Consider the following 20,502-nt stretch of genomic DNA (forward strand, 5'->3'; position numbering starts at 1 on the left):
CGATGTTTACTTGATTGTGCATAATTTGTTCTGCTCCTGCTAACCTGTGTTGAGGGACAGATATTGTAGCCCCGTCCCTCAGTGCTTGGAAGGTCTTACTCAGTTCACCAGTGAGATTTGATTGAGGTTGAATCCTGACAAGACAGAAGTACTGGTTTTGGGTGACAGGAGGTGGGCGGGTGTGGAGGACTCCCTGGTCCTGAATGGGGTAACTGTGCCCCTGAAGGACCAGGTGCGCAGCCTGGAAGTCATTTTGGACTCATAGCTGTCCATGGAGGCACAGGTCAATTCTGTGTCCAGGGCAGCTGTCTACCAGCTCCACCTGGTACGCAGGCTGAGACCCTACCTGCCTGTGGACTGTCTCGCCAGAGTGGTGCATGCTCTAGTTATCTCCTGCTTGGACTACTGCAATGCGCTGTACGTGGGGCTACCTTTGAAGATGACCTGGAAACTACAACTAATCCAGAATGCGGCAGCTAGACTGGTGACTGGGAGTGGCTGCCGAGACCATATAACAACCGGCCCTGAAAGACCTACATTGTTTCCGAGCACAATTCAAAGTGTTGGTGCTGACCTTTAAACACCTAAACAGCCTCGGTCCAGTATATCTGAAGGAGCGTCTCCACCCCCATCGTTCTATCCGGACACTGAGGTCCAGTGCTGAGGGCCTTCTGGCGGTTCCCTCACTGTGAGAAGCCAATTTACGTGGAACCAGGCAGAGGGCCTTCTTGGTAGTGGCAACCGCCCTGTGGAACACCCTCCCACCAGATGTCAAAGAGAACAACAACTACCAGACTTTTAGAAGAATTCTGAAGGCAGCCCTGTTTAGGGAAGCTTTTACTGTTTGATGGATTACTGTATTTTAGTATTTTGTTGGAAGCCGCCCAGAATGGCTGGGGAAGCCCAGGCGGGGTATGTATGTATGTATGTATGTATGTATGTATGTATGCAGCCATTGATGTAGAAAACTGGCTGTTTCTGCTTCTTCTTCTTTTTTTTAATGAAGGATGAGATTCTCAGAAATCTGCATCAGGATAATTTGGCCCCTAGGGTCCAAGCATTGGTAACCTCAAATCTGGATTGCTGCAATGTACTCTGCATGGGGCTTCCCTTGGGCTTGGTTCGGAAATTGTAGCTAGCACAGAACACAGGAGCTAGACTGTTTATGGGAACCAATGGCCGACAACATGCGATCCCTCTGTTCAAACATCTACACTGCCTGCCTGTATGCTACTGAGCCAGGTTCAAGGCTCTTGCACTGATATACAAATTCTTGAACAACTTGGGTCCAGGAGTCATTAGATTTACAGAAGCCATCCCAGTTTCTTGATTTGATCCTAGAATATCCTACTTTTCCTTAGGGTGTCCCTATTTTCATCATAGAAATATTGGAGGGTATGAAGTTACATGACCCCTGAGCCAAGGAGATATATAATTATACAACTTTTAGAAGACATCTAAAGGCAGTCTTGTATAGGGAAGTTTTTAAAAAACTGTTTAATGTTTTATTATGTTTTTAATATACGTATGTTGGAAGCCACCCAGAGCAGCTGGGGCAACTCAGGTGGAATCTAGGTAAAGCTAAAGGGACCCCTGACCATTAGGTCTAGTCGTGGCTGACTCTGGGGTTGCGGCGCTCATCTCGCTTTATTGGCCGAGGGAGCCGGCGTACAGCTTCCGGGTCATGTGGCCAGCATGACTAAGCCGCTTCTGGCGAACCAGAGCAGTGCACGGAAACGCCGTTTACCTTCCCGCCGGAGCGGTACCTATTTATCTACTTGCATTTTGTAGTGCTTTCTAACTGCTAGGTTGGCAGGAGCAGGGACCAAGCAACGGGAGCTCACTCCTTCGCGGGGATTCGAACCACCAACCTTCTGGTCAGCAAGTCCTAAGCTCTGTGGTTTAACCCACAGCGCCAGCCGCATCCTCAGGTGGAATCTAGACACATACAGTATTAAAAAACGTTGCGAAAATGCTTAAAAAAAAAAGTTGTGAAAAATATATTGAATTTGCCATGGCTCACCATTGCTTTCTAGTGTCACATTTGTATAATGCACTTCACAGCACTCTTAAAACGTTTCATTTGCAGCTGTATAGCTGAGTCCCTGATCTAATAAGACAGCAGGGACTGTTACTGCTTTTGCTGATCTGATGTAAGCCACAATTTAGCACACTTCTGGTAGTATGGGCATCAGTAGATATGGAGACAAGAGGTTTCCTATCCACATATAGCTGAATCTCAGATTTCTCTCTGAATTTACAGGGAATCGGCGTTTTCCACAGATGGCTTTCCATCTCATGTGGCCAGCATGACTAAACCACTTCTGGTGCAACGGAACACCTTGACGGAAACCAGAGTGCACGGAAACACCGTTTACGTTCCCGCCACAGCGGTGCTTATTTATCTACTTGCACTGGCGTGCTTTCGAACTGCTAGGTGGGCAGGAGCTGGGACAGAGCAACAGGAGCTCACCCTGTTGCGGGGATTTGAACCAACAACCTTTCGATCAGCAAGCCCAAGAGGCTCAGTGGTTTAGACCACAGCCCCAACAGCTTTATTACACTCACGTTATTGATGTGCATCTGCATGCTTCTGATTAAAATTAATGTGCAGCAGAGCTGCTGTACTGATGGGGCATGGGGGGGGGGATATCTTCGCTAGCAACTTGTTGTTGTTTAGTCGTTTAGTCATGTCCGACTCTTTGTGACCCCAAGGACCAGAGCACGCCAGGCACTCCTGTCTTCCACTGCCTCCCGCAGTTTGGTCAAACTCATGCTGGTAGCTTTGAGAACACTGTCCAACCATCTTGTCCTCTGTTCTCCCCTTCTCCTTGTGCCCTCCATCTTTCCCAACATCTTGGTCTTTTCCAGGGAGTCTTCTATTCTCATGAGGTGGCCAAAGTATTGGAGTTTCAGCCTCAGGATCTGTCCTTCCAGTGAGCACTCAGGGCTGATTTCCTTCAGAATGGATAAGTTTGATCTTCTTGCAGTCCATGGGACTCTCAAGAGTCTCCTCCAGCACCATAATTCAAAAGCATCCATTCTTTGGCGATCAGCCTTCTTTATGGTCCAGCTCTCACTTCCATACATGACTACTGGGAAAACCAAAGCTTTTACTATACGGACCTTTGTTGGCAAGGTGATGCCTCTGCTTTTTAAGATGCTGTCTAGGTTTGTCATTGCTTTTCTCCCAAGAAGCAGGCGTCTTTTAAGCTAGCAACTAGAATGGGATAAACGCTTGGGAGGAGAAGGAACACGGTGACATACCATCCAAATATCCTTAGGTTTATCAGTTTGCTATCTTGTGGCTCAGCTTAACCTCCACATTTGGAGCTGGAGCTGGAGCCCTTAATGTGCAAATATTTGTTCACCCACCACTTGATAAAAGCATCCAGCCATAACCACAGGGAACTCAGAACTTCCTAGGCAAATAAATTGTGGAGCCAGCCATAATATTTCGGATGCACGCACAGCCTTGATAGCTAACTGATTGCTGATTGCAAACTATTGTAGCTCTTTGAGCTCTTAGGAACATAGGAAGCTGTTTTATACGGAGTCAGGGCAATGCTCTGCATGAGAGACTGGAGTTTAGTATTACAGGGGTAGCAGTGTGTTGCCCTCTAAATGTTGCTGGACTACAACTCCCATCATCTCTGACCATGCTGGCTGGTGGTGATGGGAGCTGGCAGCAGCTCTCCAAAGTGGTAGGCAGGAGTCTTTCTGATCCCTACCTGGAGATTCTGTGGATCGAACGTAGCGCCTTCGGCATGCAAGGCTCTTTTCCAGTGGTGTAGCATGGGTTGCCAGTGCCCGGGACAGGGGAAGTGTTGGACTGGGCAGCTGGGGTATTCAGAAGCATTACTGACTCTGACCATGGAGTTACAGCATAGCCATCATAGCTAGTAGCCATTGATGGCATTATCTCCCATGAATTTGTCTAGTCCTCTTTGGGACCCATCAAAGTTAGTGGCCATCCTGCAGGAGCGAGCCCCTTAATTTAGCAATGCTATTCCCACCCTGGTTATGCTTGGAGGCTGAAATTTCCCTCAGTCTTGAGCCCCATTTGTGTTCCAGGCTGCACTTGCAGTTTACATGCTCACAAGTTGTCCCATTAATTTCTATGGAGAAAGCAAACCCGCTTTTCTTTATTCATGTGAACCAGATGCAGAAATATCAGTGAGCACTGGAGACCTCACTCACACCGGGATTGAAGCACGAGCCAGCAGATTCCAAGCGTAAGGATTTAGGAGTCGATGCCATTTTACACAGGGCACACTCACTCAACAATCGGGAAACGTTTGCCTGCGAGCACTCCAATTGGAGAACAGCCTTTACCAAAGATGTCATGGGTTTTGAAGACACTCAAACTCAGGACACAAGGGAGAAACGTGCTAAGAGGAAGGCACGCTTGGCAAATCCACACCGTGATCAACTCCCGCCCGGAAACCAATGTCCACACTGTGGAAGGACGTGTGGATCCAGATTTGGCCTCCACAGTCATTTATGGACTCATTGTTAAAACCGTGTTTATGGAAGACAATCTTACTTGGCTAGGAGTGATCGGCAAAGAAGAAGAAGAAGACACACAGGGCACAGTAAAAAGGTAAAGGGTAAAGGGACCCCTGACCATTAGGTCCAGTCGTGACCGACTCTGGGGTTGTGGCGCTCATCTCGTTTTATTGGCTGAGGGAGCCGGTGTACAGCTTCCGGGTCATGTGGCCAGCATGACTAAGCCGCTTCTGGTGAACCAGAGCAGTGCACGGAAACGCCGTTTACCTTCCAGCCGGAGTGGTACCTATTTATCTACTTGCACTTAGATGTGCTTTCGAACTGCTAGGTGGGCAGGAGCTGGGACCGAGCAACAGGAACTCACCCCGTCGCGGGGATTCAAACTGCTGACCTTCTGATCGGCAAGCCCTAGGCTCTGTGGTTTAACCCACAGTGCTGAGTCCTTGGTGGTTATATCTGCACAATATACATAATTGTCAAAATGTGTTTGCACATTTCACATTTTTAGGTGTATACTTTGATTACACACACACGCACATGGGTGCCAGCCTGAATAAAATAGGGGGGGGGGATAGGTAAGCCGTGCCCCACGTAATCAATCACAAGACACAGTGCACGCACACTATTTGAATGGCAGTGCTCATCAACTTGTGGGGGGGCCTGTCCCCTTCCATGTACACACATGCACACATCCGTGTAAAAATATACTGCATGAAAAGTGGCACATCATTTCCAAGAGAAGTGAAACTAACTTTGATGCGTCACAGTACACGCTGGTTAATCCCAAATATAGAAACCTTTCAAAAGTATGTGTCTGACAGAGGGAATCCCAACTTCAAATTCCAGCTCAGCTATAGGCTTGCTTTCATGTCTCTGTCCCTTGGCAAATATATCTGCAAAGTGTACAAGCCCACCTTTTTATTTTAACTAGTCCACCTGTCTAAACATCCCTGTTGGCTATTTGCAACTTAAAAGAAATAGGGAACTGTTGTAGGGCTTCACTGGGGAATCATTACTTGCCATAGGTGAGTGGAGAAGGATTTATTTACAAACCAGCAATTAGAGTTCTTAACTCCCACTAGCCTTAATGGGATTTAAACAGCCCTACGTTGAGATCCAGCTCTATTTTTGTCTTCTCCATGTTATTAAGAAATTTTCTTTTTTGAACCCTTTCTGCCATTTTCCGTTCTTTTGTGCTCCTTCCCATGACAGAACATTTGATTACTTCAGTTGCTTTCTTTCTTCCCAAACAAAAGCCTGTAATTTCAACTGTCAATGACCGCCCCCCCCCATAGAAAATTTCCCCTGCAATTTTTCCTCTTTCGGCAAAAATAATGCGGCTTGTACAAAATGACACTTTGTGGGTGCTTTTTTTCCGGTACAAATTTAATAAATATAAAACGCATTTCCGTGCAAAATAGTTACATTTCTGAAGCAACGAGTTTTTTTCTGTGTGAAATGAGTTTACATGTCTTTTACATAGGTTTACCTCAGCTGCCCTGTCGTGGATATATTTTGAGCGGGAATAAATGTTTCTGAAGGATGAATGGCAAGGGAGATTAATTCTTTTGGGGTGACAATACAGCTTGGAGTTGGATTAAAATGGGACAAGTCCTCCAACCCCAATTCCATCCCCCCAAAATTGACAGTGTTACATGCACCAGGGCATCATGTCTGCAAGCTGCTCATGTGCACTGGCCTCATCCTGCACAGGAAAACTAATGCACACAGTGTATGCAATGTGCAAACAGCCCTGCCAGGCCTCTAAGCTTGGCTTACCAGGTTGTTTGGGGCAAACCTATATTTCCTGGACCCGACATCACATATGACATTTGGAAGCTTCAAGTTGTGGCTGAAAGGAAGAATCAGGTGTGCCCTGAAAATGAGCCCCTGATTCTTCCTTAACAGTCATGGCTTGAATTCAAATCAGGGGTGCAAGGAAGCATTTCCCCTTTGCAACCCAGCTTGGAAGTACAGTGGTACCTCGGGGTAAGAACTTAATTCATTCCGGAGGTCCGTTCTTAACCTGAAACTGTTCTTAACCTGAAGCACCACCTTAGCTAATGGGGCCTCCCGCTGCTGCTGCACCGCCAGAGCACGATTTCTGTTCTCATCTTGAAGCAAAGTTCTTAACCCGAGGTAATATTTCTGGGTTAGCGGAGTCTGTAACCTGAAGCATCTGTAACCTGAAGAGTCTGTAACCCGAGGTACCACTGTACAGGCAGGGAGAGCCCTTCTTGTCCAAGGCAACACATTTTATCTGGGAAGCCTCGGGGGGTGAAGGATGAGGCCAGGGAGTTGCTAGTGCCCATTATACTGGAATGTAGACCTTATCCCAATTGATGGAGCTCCTAACCATCCAGAGTTCCTAACCATCCAGAGGGGACACAGGTGGCACTGTGGGTTAAACCACAGAGCTTAGGACTTGCTGATCAAAAGGTCGGCGGTTCGAATCCCCATGACGGGGTGAGCTCCCATTTCTCGGTCCCTGCTCCTGCCAACCTAGCAGTTCAAAAGCACATCAAAGTGCAAGTAGATAAATAGGTACCGCTCCGGCGGGAAGGTAAATGGCATTTCCGTGCACTGCTCTGGTTAGCCAGAAGCGGCTTAGTCATGCTGGCCACATGACCCGGAAGCTGTACGCCGGCTCCCTTGGCAAATAAAGCGAGATGAGCACAGCAACACCAGAGTTGGTCACGACTGGACCTAATGGTCAGGGGTCCCTTTACCTTTAACCATCCAGACAGCCTTCCATGCTCGTATACGATCCCAAGCTTAAATTCCGGTGACATAGAACAATTGTCTACATGTGTGTGTGAATCTACAGTGGTACCTTGGGTTACATACGCTTCAGGTTACATACGCTTCAGGTTACAGACTCCGCTAACCCAGAAATAGTGCTTCAGGTTAAGAACTTTGCTTCAGGATGAAAACAGAAATCGTGCTCCGGCGACGTGGCGGCAGCAGGAGCCCCATTAGCTAAAGTGGTGCTTCAGGTTAAGAACAGTTTCAGGTTAAGAACGGACCTCCGGAACAAATTAAGTACTTAACCTGAGGTACCACTGTACACCTGTACTTGCAAGTCTGTGCTTTTTCTTCTGCTCTCTTTTTCCTTTTGTAGGCATATATGCATGATGCAGACAGAACACACACACACACACGGATCCTATAGGCCTAATCTAAATACTGGCTTATGAATGGTCCTTAAACTGGTGTTTCCAAGGTAGCAGGCCCTTCGGCAGAACAGCTGTGCTCTTTCCAAGCAGGATCCCTCCCCATTTTTCAGGCGTTGGTGGCGAGACGGGCTGGCGTCAGGTTACAGATCCAGGGGGTATTTATATTAATGCATGTTCTTGGAGAAGTGGGTGTTTCTTCTCTCCCCCCGCTCACCCCGCTTTTCGTTGCTAGAGAAAACAAATTAAAGACGCCCGAAGCAAGTCATCTGTTCCATGAAATTCTCCTGCAAAGGATCGATCCCAGCCAGGGGGGCTCAAAACCAAATCCTCTTGGCCAGGTTTCAAACAAAGTTTGCTGCAGCCACAGACAGAGGCCAGGACTAGCACACTGGAAGTGGAAGAAGTGACCTTGAACTTTCTTGCCGAGCCAAACAGTCAGAAATTTGATCCCTGGTCCCAGAGCTGGTCCCTGCAGTTAAGAGTGTTGTTTGGGTTTGTCGAAGGAGTCGCTGAGTTTTTTCAGTGTCTTTTTAATCCTCAAAGCTGTGAGTCGGGCTGGGGGGCTCTGAAACCAGCATTCCTTCATGATCTTGGCCAGGGCGGACAAAGTCTGGGAGGTAGGGGTGAGGGGAGACAGAGAGAGAAAGAAAGGGGAGGAGGAGGATTATTATTTTCACACAGGAACAACTGCAACATTCAACTACTGTAGGCTTTCCTCTAGTATAATTTTACATGATCAGAATCCTGTATATGTAGAACGTTGGTGGAACCCTTTTCCTCACCACTCCCAAATTTCACTAATCCGTACCCTCCATCGTCCAGGTAATCCAAATTGGGACGCTCATTTTATTTTCATGGTGGTGGGGGATGAGTGTTCAGACCCCTGGGCCCTCACTTGTGGGGTGCCTCAGGGTTCCGTCCTCTCCCCCATGCTTTTTAACATCTATATGAAGCCGCTGGGAGAGATCATCGAGGGTTTGGACTGGGTGTCCATCAATATGCAGATGATACCCAGCTCTACCTCTCTTTCAAATCAGAACCAGTGAAGGCGGTGAAGGTCCTGTGTGAGTGCCTGGAGGCAGTTGGAGGATGGATGGCGGCTAATTGATTGAGGTTGAATCCTGACAAGAGAGAAGTACTGTTTTTGGGGGACAGGGGGCGGGCTGGTGTGGAGGACTCCCTGGTCCTGAATGGGGTAACTGTGCCCCTGAAGGACCAGGTGCGCAGCCTGGAAGTCATTTTGGACTCATAGCTGTCCATGGAGGCACAGGTCAATTCTGTATCCAGGGCAGCTGTCTACCAGCTCCACCTGGTACGCAGGCTGAGACCCTACCTGCCTGTGGACTGTCTCGCCAGAGTGGTGCATGCTCTAGTTATCTCCTGCTTGGACTACTGCAATGCGCTGTACGTGGGGCTACCTTTGAAGGTGACCCAGAAACTACAACTAATCCAGAATGCGGCAGGTAGACTGGTGACTGGGGGCGGCCGCTGAGACCACATGACACCGGTCTTGAAAGACCTACATTGGCTCCCAGTACGTTTCTGAGCACAATTCAAAGTGTTGGTGTTGACCTTTAAAGCCCTAAACAGCCACGGCCCAATATACCTGAAGGAGCGTCTCCACCCCCATCGTTCTGCCCGGACGCTGAGGTTCAGCGCCGAGGGCCTTCTGGCGGTTCCTTTATTGCAAGAAGCAAAGCTACAGGGAACCAGGCAGAGGGCCTTCTTGGTAGTGGCGCCCACCCTGTGGAACGCTGTCCCATCAGATGTCAAAGAGACAAACAACTACCTGACATTCAGAAGACATCTTAAGGCAGCCCTGTTCAGGGAAGTTTTTAATGTGTGACATCTTAGTGTATTTTTGGTCTTTGCGGAAGCTGCCTAGAGTGGCTGGGGAAACCCAGCCAGATGGGCAGGGTACAAATAATAAATAAATAAATAAATAAATAAATAAATAAATAGATAGATAGATAGATAGATAGATATTATTTTGGCCCCGAGCTCTTGCAGGAACCAGATGACTCACACCAGAGGTCAAGACAAAAAAACGAACATCTTTTGGTCCAGCGTTCTGGTGCGAACCAGCTGACTTGCACCAGAGTGCTGGACCCCCCCCCCCAAAAAAAAAGACATTCCAGGATCCAATCAGAAGCCAAGAAAGGTTTCTATAATTCCAGGATGCCCCACTTAAATTGGTTTGAGTGGTATGCTAGTCACACCAAACCTTTTTTTTCTTCTCTCAACATGCTTTAGATGTTTCTCCTGAGTGGGAAACTCCCAAATTACCGCAGCATTTCATTTTAGATAAAATTAGGTGGCGACTCCAATCCCAGTTCTGGTCACGTCTCATAGAGCAATAGGCCAGGACATTGTATTTTGGGAAAATTGGGATGGCAGATGGAAACTGTGCTTGGTTGCTGCTTAAGGAGCATGTCCACCCTCACTGTTCAGCTTGGACACTGAGATCCATCTCTGAGGGCCTTCTGGTGGTTCCCTCACTGTGAGAAGTGGAGCTACAGGGAACCAGGCACAGGGCCTTTTCGGTAGTGGCACCCGGCCTGTGGAACACCCTCCCATCAGATGTCAAGAAGATGAGTAACTTTTAAACTGAAGGCAGTCCTGTATAGGGAAGTCTTTTAATGTGTAATGTTTTATTATGTTTTTATATATGTTGGAAGCTGGGTGAGTGAGAAGCTCTTCCAAGGCCCAAGGCCCAACCTGGCCACCTGCTGGCACTGGGCTGAAACTTTAGCAATGATAGGATCCTACAAACCTATGATTAGACGTTTTGCATTTATTAAAAAGGTCACAGGTTCAGATCTGGCTGCTCCAGGCAGGGCTGAGATACATTCCTGTCTGAAACGCTGGGAACTGCTTCAAGTTAGAGGCACATGGATTATTAGTGCGACTCAGCATACAAGCAGATTTCTGCGTTCCGAGAAACAGTTTTTGCCTCTCATTTGCAGACAGGAAAAGGGGAGGTCCGGAAAAATTATACCTATAAAAGCAGCCAGGAGACTAATTTACACGAGGCTGTATTCCAAGGGAAGGGGCTGAGGGGTGTGTGTGGGGTTTTCAAATAGGGTTCCAGTTGAAGTGGCAGTTAAATGTGGCTCAGTCTGCGTGAGGAAGTTGGATCTCTGAAGTCTGAGGGAGACTCTCAATTTAACCGATGCGGACAGAAATATCTTTTTTCTGAGCGAGCCAGAGTAATTGATGCCATCTCTGCAGCACTGGGGCCATCTCTCTACACATCCAATAATTCTCAGGGGGGAACTGCTTGGAATCTTTCTAAGCATTCAGCCTAGGATGTTGGAAAGTGAGAACAATGTGCAGATATCCGTACATAGCAGCACACTTCGGGGGTGGTGGGGGGGTTTGAAGGTCCCATATGGACAGCAACAGCAAAAATGCCAGGGAGCTGGAAATAAAATGTCCACCCCACACCTCACTGACTCTCTGCGGGGTCACAATGCCCAGAGGGGAGCTGGGAGCTATCATGGCTTTTGTGTTGTTTGTAATCTGCCTTGGAGATCATTAAAATGAAATGCAGAGTATACCTCATAATAATAATAATAATAATAATAATAATAATAATAATAATAATAATAATTTATTTATTTACATCTCGCCCATCTGGCTGGGTTTCCCCAGCCACTCTGGGCGGCTCCCAACAGAATACTAAAAACACAATAAAAGATCAAACATTAAAAACTTCCCCAAACCAGGGCTGCCTTCAGATGTCTTCTAAAAGTCAGATAGTTGTTTATTTCCACAGGGAGCCTCTGCCTGGTTCCCTGTAACCTCACTCCTTGCAGTGAGGGAACCGCTAGAAGGCCCTCGGAACTGGACCTCAGTGTCTGGGCTGAATGATGCGGGTGGAGACGCTCTTTCAGGTATACTGGGCCAAAGCCATTTAGGGCTTTAAAGGTCAACACCAACACTTTGAATTGTGCTCGGAAACATACTGGGATCCAATGTATGTCTTTCAGGACCAGTGTTATACGGTCTTGGCGGCCACTCCCAGTCACCAGTCTAGTTGCCGCATTCTGGATTAGTTATAGTTTCCGGGTCACCTTCAAAGGTAGCCCCACATAGAGCGCATTGCAGTAGTCCAAGTGAGAGATAACTTAGAGCATGCACTCTGGCGAGATAGTCTGCGTACCAGACGGAGCTGATAAACAGCTGCCCTGGACACAGATTTGACCTGTGCCTCCATGGACAGCTGCAAGTCCAAAATGACTCCCAGGCTGCGCACCTGGTCCTTCAGGGGCACAGTTACCCCATTCAGGACCAGGGAGTCCTCCACACCTGCCCACCCCGTCCCCGCAAAACAGCATTTCTGTCTTGTCAGGATTCAACCTCAATCTGATAGCCGCCATCCATCCTCCAACCGCCTCCAGACACTCACACATAACATTCACTGCCTTCACTGGTTCTGATTTGAAAGAGAGGTAGAGCTGGGTATCATCTGCATACTGATACGCATACTGATACGCATACTGGGTATCATCCGCATACCCAGACCAAACTATGGTAAATGGAAGATCAACTGAATTTCTCCCCCTTTTTTCTCTGCTGTTTGGATGCGATCTGCAGTTGCCCAAATCTCACATGAACACTTGGCGATAAACACTGCTACCAACTCAGGCCAAGCCTTGGAACAGAAAGAGTTATGGTTTTCGCCTTCTTCTGTGGATTATGCGGCCTTGGATGGTCCTAAGTATGGAAAAGGTCTTTCGTAACCCATTCTGGATCCCACCCCTCTTTCATATATTCATTCAATACCCTATTTGGATGGCTTTTTCTCTCATATTTCTGGATCTGCTATAATGACTCAAGAGTGTACTGATACTTTGATATATGTTGTCCTTATTGTGCAAGAATGAATTGCATGAAAATAACTTCTTGGGAGCTGAGCATAAAAATACCACAAAGCATGAATTAATCACACAAAAGCCTTATATCATGAATATAGGCAAATTAACACTGGCATAACATTTTAAATATTCATTTTAAACTCTTTTTTTGGTATATGTTTTATGTTCTGTACATCTATAGACCACTGAAGAAGACTTATAGTCGAATTGCATTTGGTTTAGTTATGCTCAGGCTGAGTTGCATTTTTAAAATGAGAATTTAAAGGTTTTGTTAGTGTTAATTTGTTCATGCTATAAAATTTCCACATACTTAGTTTATATCATATTACTTTGTAGAATTTTATGTTCCGATCCCAATTTTTCTTTTTTTCTTCTTTTGCTGGGACATATTTTCTCTTTGTCGGATTTAGTTTGCATGACAATAAGTTCCTTTACAGGCTTGGCATCAGTACTAATATTCCCCGGGCCCCCAGCACCTGGTGCCATTCTGTTTCCCACCCCTCATTTGCCAAAGCAATGCTCAGGAGAACAGTGGGAAATTAAAATGGTGGCTCAGTCCACCCAGTGCTGATGGCAGCCTTGCCAGTCTTCTGTCAGTGGCTTGTCCATAGCTGTCAACTTACAGATTTGAAAATAAGGGACCAGCAGCCTCCAAAATAAGGGACCAGCAGCCAAAATAAGGGATTTTTCCAACACAGGTATGTTCAACTTCTGAGCCCCTCCAAGCCAAAGGCAGAAAACCCAGCCAGCAGCCAAATGAAGCCTCAAGTGGTGGTTCCCACAGTGCAGCAACCCGGCAAAGGGGATGCAGCAAGGAAAACCACTGTCACCTCTCCGCTGGGAAGCGCTGAGGAAAGGCGAGTCCCCAGGCAATGCTGCTGATTTGATCAGCACAAGGCATGCAAGCTCCACCCCCCAGTCATTCTTAGACTCCTTATTGGGTGAGCAACACAGCCAAGCAACACAGTTGGAGCCTCCCTCCTCCCTGGCTGGCAGGGAAGGAGGGAGAGGAGCTGCTTCCTTTGAAACCCGGGAAATTTAAGGGGCATCATCAATAAGGGACAGCAGCGGGACACGGTGCTGGGATAAGGGACTTTCCCGCCAAATAAGGGACAGTTGACAGCTATGGGCTTGTCGCTGACAGGAAAGCCGACCTGGGCTTATCAAAAGGCCCTTTGTTGAAGTCCCCCTCAAACCAAGTGCAAACCCTGCTTCTTTCATCTGTCTTCTCTTCAATCTTATATGACCATTCTAAAAAAAAGCAGCCCAATATTATTCATGCTTACTCTAACAGAAGCCCAACAACAATTTGTATTCCTAAGAAGATGCGTTTCTCGGGTTGCACAGCTTCAGTTCACACTTCTGGTCCGAAGCGTGCAAAGAAAACAGCAACACACTTTTTAAATCCCCATGTTGAACCTGATCCATTAGGTTTGCAGACTTTGTGTCTGTTCACAGTGAAAAAGCAGGAAGAACTGGTGGCAGCACTTGCATTTTTTTCCGTCTGGGTGTGTGGTGGAAGGGTTATACAACTGCTTCGCCATGATAACAAATCTAAACAAAGCTCAGGGAAGGGTGGTGGAATGCGGTCCTGCAACGAAAAATCTGGATCTGTCCGCATAAGGAAGCAGACACACAATTCCTTTACCAGATTCTCATGGGTGAAAAGCCTCAAGCCACACTCACTTAGCCTATCTTCTGCAGGCACCTTAAATGTGGATGTGTGAATCAGTTCACATCGTGATTTTTTTTTTAAAAAATAATTCCATGCTATAGGAAGCTGAAACGTTTCCCTTATAGGCTAGTGTTATGGGTATCAGGGGGTTGTTCGAGAGCAATAAGACAAATGCCTCCCTGGTCTGTTGTAAAGCCTTGTTAAAAGGTAAAGGGACCCCTGACCATTAGGTCCAGTCGTGACCGACTCTGGGGTTGCGCGCTCATCTCGCTCTATAGGCCGAGGGAGCCAGCGTTTGTCTGCAGACAGCCTCCGGGTCATGTGGCCAGCATGACTAAACCACTTCTGGCGAACCAGAGCAGTGCACGGAAACGGCGTTTACCTTCCCGCTGGAGTGGTACCTATTTATCTACTTGCACTTTGATGGGCTTTCGAACGGCTAGGTTGGCAGGAGCAGGGACCAAGCAACGGGAGCTCATCCTGTCGCGGGGATTCGAACCGCCGACCTTCTGATCAGCAAGTCCTAGGCTCTATGGTTTAACCCACAGCGCCACCTGCGTCCCGTAAAGCCTTGTTATTGGTGCAAAAAAACACTTCACCATGCAGAGCGCCTCTATTCCGTGTCTTTCTCATTCACTGGCTGAATCTGAGAGTGGGCGGTCCTGAAACCTTCCCCAGCAGAGTAGTTTTTTGACGCCCAGTCTGCACCTCCCCTCTCTGTGCGGAAGCCTACTGCGCAAGGAAGGCGTGGGTAATGGAGGACCTTTCTCCTCCCCGCTTTGCTCAGGCAAGGTGTCCTGGCACCGCCTCGCCTCCTCCGAGCCAGCATGAGTTTGACCAAACTGCGGGACGCAGTGGAAGACAGGAGTGCCTGGTGTGCTCTGGTCCAGGGGGTCACGAAGAGTCAGACACAACTAAACGACTAAACAACCAGCAAGCAAGACCAAGGTAAGAACAGGTAGGAGAAGCTACCTATGTGTGTCTTCAGGAATGGGTATTTTCAAAGCTACAATGCAACACAGCCTCCCCTTACGTTTAAAGCATATGTCTTCCCCCAAAGAGTTCTGGAAACTGTAGTTTACCCTTGCAGAACTATAATTCCCAGCACCCTTAATGAACTACAGTTTCCAGGATTCTTGCATGGGATTCTTGTGCATTAAACGTATGGTGTAGATGTGACCCGAGGCTGCAGACTGACATCTTAGATGTTATGAACATCCTTTCTCTCTTGGCACAGAAGGTGCCACTCAGTTTCCCCTGTGGCTGGGTCCCTCGATTTGACATGGAAGCCCATTTCCCATCCAGCTATGATGTTAAACGCTCTCCTTGTTTCCTTACAAGGGTGGAGGACAGGGCAAAAGATAGAGACCTGGCTCGCTGGTCTCCTCCCCTCGGCTGCATTGAGACCCTCCCTACTTAGAACAAAGCGAGTCATCACGCTGTATCACTCACCACGTCTGAGTACAACCGATTTGGGATGGTGGGCGTCTGTTGGTCGATGCAAACCACTTTCTTCATATCGTCAAAGCTGGGGTCAATTGGCACCATGTCAAAGAAAGGAGGCTTGTAATCTTCGACAATCCCTGCGATATGAAAAGATGGAGCAACAGGGAGGGGGGGAGAGAGAAATGTTTAAGGTCAGGGTGTGGAGATCTATAGGGCATTCCATCCATATCGCTGTACACCAAGCTGTCTAACTCATCTGCAAATGTGTGCAATAGGTACCTTGGTCTGCTGCGGGCCCCAAGCTAAACTTGAGAACGAGAAATGGCACAGGGTGAGGATTTGCAGACAGAGGGATAAGCTAAAGGGACCCCTGACCTTAGGTCCAGTCGTGACCGACTCTGGGGTTGCGGCGCTCATCTCGCTTTATTGGCTGAGGGAGTGGCGTACAGCTTCCGGGTCGTGTGGCCAGCATGACTAAGCCACTTCTGGCGAACCAGAGCAGTGCATGGAAACGCCGTTTATCTTCCCGCTGGAGTGGTACCTATTTATCTACTTGCACTTTGACGTGCTTTTGAACTGCTAGGTTGGCAGGAGCAGGGACCTGGCAACGGGAGCTCACCCCGTCGTGGGGATTCGAACCGCCAACCTTCTGATCGGCAAGTCCTAGGCTCTGTGGTTTAACCCACAGCGCCACCCGCGGCCCTAGACAGAGGGATATGTTGATCCAAACAGAAGGCTCCATTTCCCTTTCACTTCTATGGGGAAATGGTCTGCAATCTGGCTGGGGGATACATGCAAAAGGAGTCTATCACACTAGACAATGGTGTCACTAGGAACACAGGACAGGTTTAGCAGTGATGGTGTCTCTAAGTGAATCTCTTTACTTTCTTCCATATGAGAGAATGTTGCAAGGAAGGCACATTTCTGACACTTGGTTGTGCAGTCTCCACTGACAATAATTCAGCAGGGGGTACAGAGATACACTGTACCTCTAGGGGCCCCTTGAAATATACATGACCTCGCTGAAACCCTCCCCCTCTCCCTTCCTGTCATCACCATATCAGCATGGAAAGCTTTAATCCACAGAAATACTTTTTACAGCGATGATGAGTGTTTCATCTGTCAGCATATTAAGGATATTTGTGTATTCAGCATATTTGTGTATTCAATTGTGCAACTTTAAAACAATACGTTTGCTAATGTCGCCTGGGAAAAGTTATACCGAACCTATCTGGCTGCTGTTCCTTTCGGCGGCTGTCAAAAGTGTTTGGAGAAGCAAGTAAAGCGCTTCAAACCATTTCCTGTGTTTGGAAAACCCCGGCGAAGGTAGGAACTTGTGTCATGTTGATGGCCAAAGGCTTGCAGACTTTAAAGGGGGGGGGGACAAAGCTTTAGCTCAGGGGTCAGCAACCTTTTTCAGCCGTGGGTCGGTCCACTGTCCCTCAGACCATGTGGGGGGCCGGACTATATTTTGGGGGAAAAAATGAACGAATTTCTATGCCCCACAAATAACCCAGAGATGCATTTTAAAGAAAAGGACACATTCTACGCATGTAAAAACATGCTGATTCCCAGACCGTCTGCAGGCCGGATTGGGAAGGAGATTGGGCTGGATCCGGCCCACGAACCTTAGGTTGCCTACCCCTGGTTTAGCAGCTCTTTATCCCAGCGCTGCCCCATCCTGTGGGAATCCACAAAGCATGCTATCAGCTCCACACAAGTTCTGTTCGAAGCATAAAGGGATCTGATAAAGTAGTAAGACCCTGAATGTTCTGATATGCCTGTGTTATGTTTTTGGTGGACATTATATTAGGGACAGTGAGAAGCAGGTGACAGCAGCTTGTTTGTATTTTTCACAGTGCAGGCTGTTCCACTAGGCCATGGGTAGGCAAACTAAGGCCCGGGGGCTGGATCTGGTCCAATCGCCTTCTAAATCTGGCCCGTGGACAGTTCAGAAATCAGCGTGTTTTTACATGAGTAGAATGTGTGCTTTTATTTAAAATGCATCTCTGGGTTATTTGTGGGGCATAGGAATTCGTTCATTTTTTTTTAATAGTCCGGCCCCCCACAAGGTCTGAGGGACAGTGGACTGTCCCCCTGCTGAAAAAGTTTGCTGACCCCTGTGGCTGACTGGGGAATTGCCCCACCAACCTCAGTCTGGCGGCCTCAGACAGGGCCCACCTACCTGCATTTTTCTAACAAGCAGTGGAGAGGGCAGCAATGCCTGTCACGTTCCTCCTCCTCCTCCATCTCAATGTTGCTTCTTGTGGATCTCAGCAAAGAGAAGGAGGGGGGACAGGACTAGAATTAGGATGGCTTCACCTGTCATTGGCTTTGGCGCCACCTGCTGTTGGTCTCCATGCCTGCTACCCTACTAGAAACAGCTGTGATTTTGTGAGACGATTTCCAAAGCCTCAAACACACAGGCAATGATTTGTGGGGAGCAGGGGTTCAAGCAGATATATTTTCTGTTGCTACCTGTGGCGCATGTACAGCATCATCAGGTATGTAGCGTTAATTTGAGAAAGAAGAACCCGTGCCCATTTTAGAAAGCACCGGGATCCCGTCTGCTCATAATTATCCTAAAGATGACCTTTCAGCCTTTCTACTGACTGCTGCTCGTATGGAGATAGCCAGATGTTGGAAAACCGGTGATGGGTTGAACATTGATTCTTGATATAACAGAGTATGGTCAATAGCATTAGCTGAAAAACTAACATGCCAGGTGAGAGCGGCAAAGGGCAAGCACCACCAAATTCCTTTTATAATATATGGCAAATGTTTATTGAATACATAAATTGTTCAGACTGTGGCAGGAATCCACTCGGCACTCATGGGAAAATGTGGCATGATCTCTTAAAGGACCCCTGACCACTAGGTCCAGTCGTGGCCGACTCTGGGGTTGCAGCACTCATCTCGCTTTATTGGACGAGGGAGCCGGCGTACAGCTTCCGGGTCATGTGACCAGCATGACTAATCCACTTCTGGCGAACCAGAGCAGCACACGGAAACACCGTTTACGCCGCCCCCCCGTTCCTCCGCCAGTGCAGGTATTCCAGCATATCAGCCAGCTGGTTTTAAAGTGGTGCCTCAGATTATTTCTGCTGTTTTTACAGTGGTACCTCGGGTTAAGAACTTAATTTGTTCTGGAGGTCCATTCTTAACCTAAAACTGTTCTTAACCTGAAGCACCACTTTAGCTAATGGGGCCTCCTGCTGCTGCCGTGCCGCCGCTGCACGATTTCTGTTCTCATCCCGAAGCAAAGTTCTTAACCTGAGGTACTATTTCTGGGTTAGCGGAGTCTGTAACCTGAAGCGTCTGTAACCCGAGGTACCACTGTATTACTCTTTTGCATTATTTTAGATCTGGATGCAAAACTGTTCTGTAATTTGTGAGTTGCTCTTAAAGGTTGTTGGCCAAAGAGCAGCACCATAATTTTTGGACAGAGATATACGTAAGATTTACAGAAATCCGGAGAGAACCTCTGTTGAGCAGGGCCTATACCATGACAGCCAATGTGAACCCTAACATGAAAAAAACCTTGCTGTATTCTTGATGGCCGGGTACAACATCACAGTTCAAGCCCATTTGGAGATGGGTGTATATTGAACATGTGGGCTAGCACCACTCTGGTGACTTCATAATGTTGCTTTTTCAACATGTGTTTCTGAGGCCTTTATCTGAAATGCATGTTGGAAAAGTAGAGTTATGAAATAGTTTTGAGTGGTGTTTGATGGACAGGGGTGTAGAAAAGATACAGACAAATGGTGAACAGTGGCAGTAATGTTTCATTAAAACATGTCCATGTAATCTACTGCAGGCAGTGACAAACTGTGAGCTCCCGTTGCTCGGTCCCTGCTCCTGCCAACCTAGCAGTCAAAGTGCAAGTAGATAAATAGGTACGACTCCAGCGGGAAGGTAAACGGCGTTTCCATTCGCTGCTCTGGTTTGCCAGAAGCGGCTTAGTCATGCTGGCCACATGACCCGGAAGCTGTATGCTGGCTCCCTCGGCCAATAAAATGAGATGAGCGCCGCAAACCCAGAGTTGGTCACGACTGGACCTAATGGTCAGGGGTCCCTTTACCTTTACCTTTACCTAGGCAAACTAAGGTCCACGGGCCGGATCAGGCCCAATTGCCTTCTGGAACCTTGCCCACGGACGGTCCGGGAATCGCCACGTGGATCACCAGTGCGTGTGTTCTTTCCCTCTCCCTCACATGGCGGCAGCAGTGGCAGCGCCTCCTCCCTCCCTCCTCCTGGCTTCTCCCTGCCCTGCCTAGAGGAGGAAGGAGGCTGAGCTTTGTTATTGCCAGCAGCAGCAGCAGCAGCACTTGAGTGGGCGCCATTTTAAGCAGCCCCTCTCCGGAGCCCTTTTGTGTGCCGCTCATCGTCCCTCCGCCACCGCCAGCCCCCACCGCTCGCAAGACACAGGTAAGCAGTCACCAGGGCTTGTGGTGCTCTTGCATCACCCCCCCAAATATATTCCGGCCCCCTACAGTGGACCGGCCCCCTGCTGAAAAACTTTGCTGACCCTTGCATTAGTATGTTGGCCACAGAGTGTAGGTGTGTCCTGTGAATGCTCCCCGCACTCCTCCCAGGGCTGAAAAAGGGTTAAATGTCCGTTTTGCTAGTAAAACTGAATTACTGCGTTGCGAAACGATGCATGTCTAAAAAAGTGTGTCACCACCAACATGAAAAGTTTGGAAAGCTCTGCTATAGACTGACATATCCCAAGATATCTTTGGGTGGAAGAAGCCTGATTATCGTCTCCCAAAACAACTACAGTGGTACCTTAGGTTAAGAACTTAATTCGTTC

At 47.9% G+C, this 20,502-nt stretch overlaps 1 protein-coding gene across 1 annotated transcript in view; it reads right to left on the minus strand.

Moving 5' to 3' along the window:
- Nucleotides 1–7,563: 7,563 nt before the first annotated feature.
- ACVRL1 (activin A receptor like type 1) overlaps nt 7,564–20,502 on the minus strand; it is a 40,590-nt gene continuing 27,651 nt past the window's right edge. The window contains exons 9-10 of the mRNA XM_081898904.1: nt 15,693–15,823; nt 7,564–8,295 (exon numbers count right to left, since the gene is read on the minus strand). Coding sequence (XP_081755030.1) covers nt 8,161–8,295; nt 15,693–15,823 — 266 coding nt within the window. The 3' untranslated portion in view covers nt 7,564–8,160. The remainder of the gene's footprint in view (nt 8,296–15,692; nt 15,824–20,502) is intronic.

This window comes from Podarcis melisellensis, assembly GCF_964234715.1.
Source record: "Podarcis melisellensis genome assembly, chromosome: 2".
Lineage (NCBI taxonomy): Eukaryota > Metazoa > Chordata > Lepidosauria > Squamata > Lacertidae > Podarcis > Podarcis melisellensis.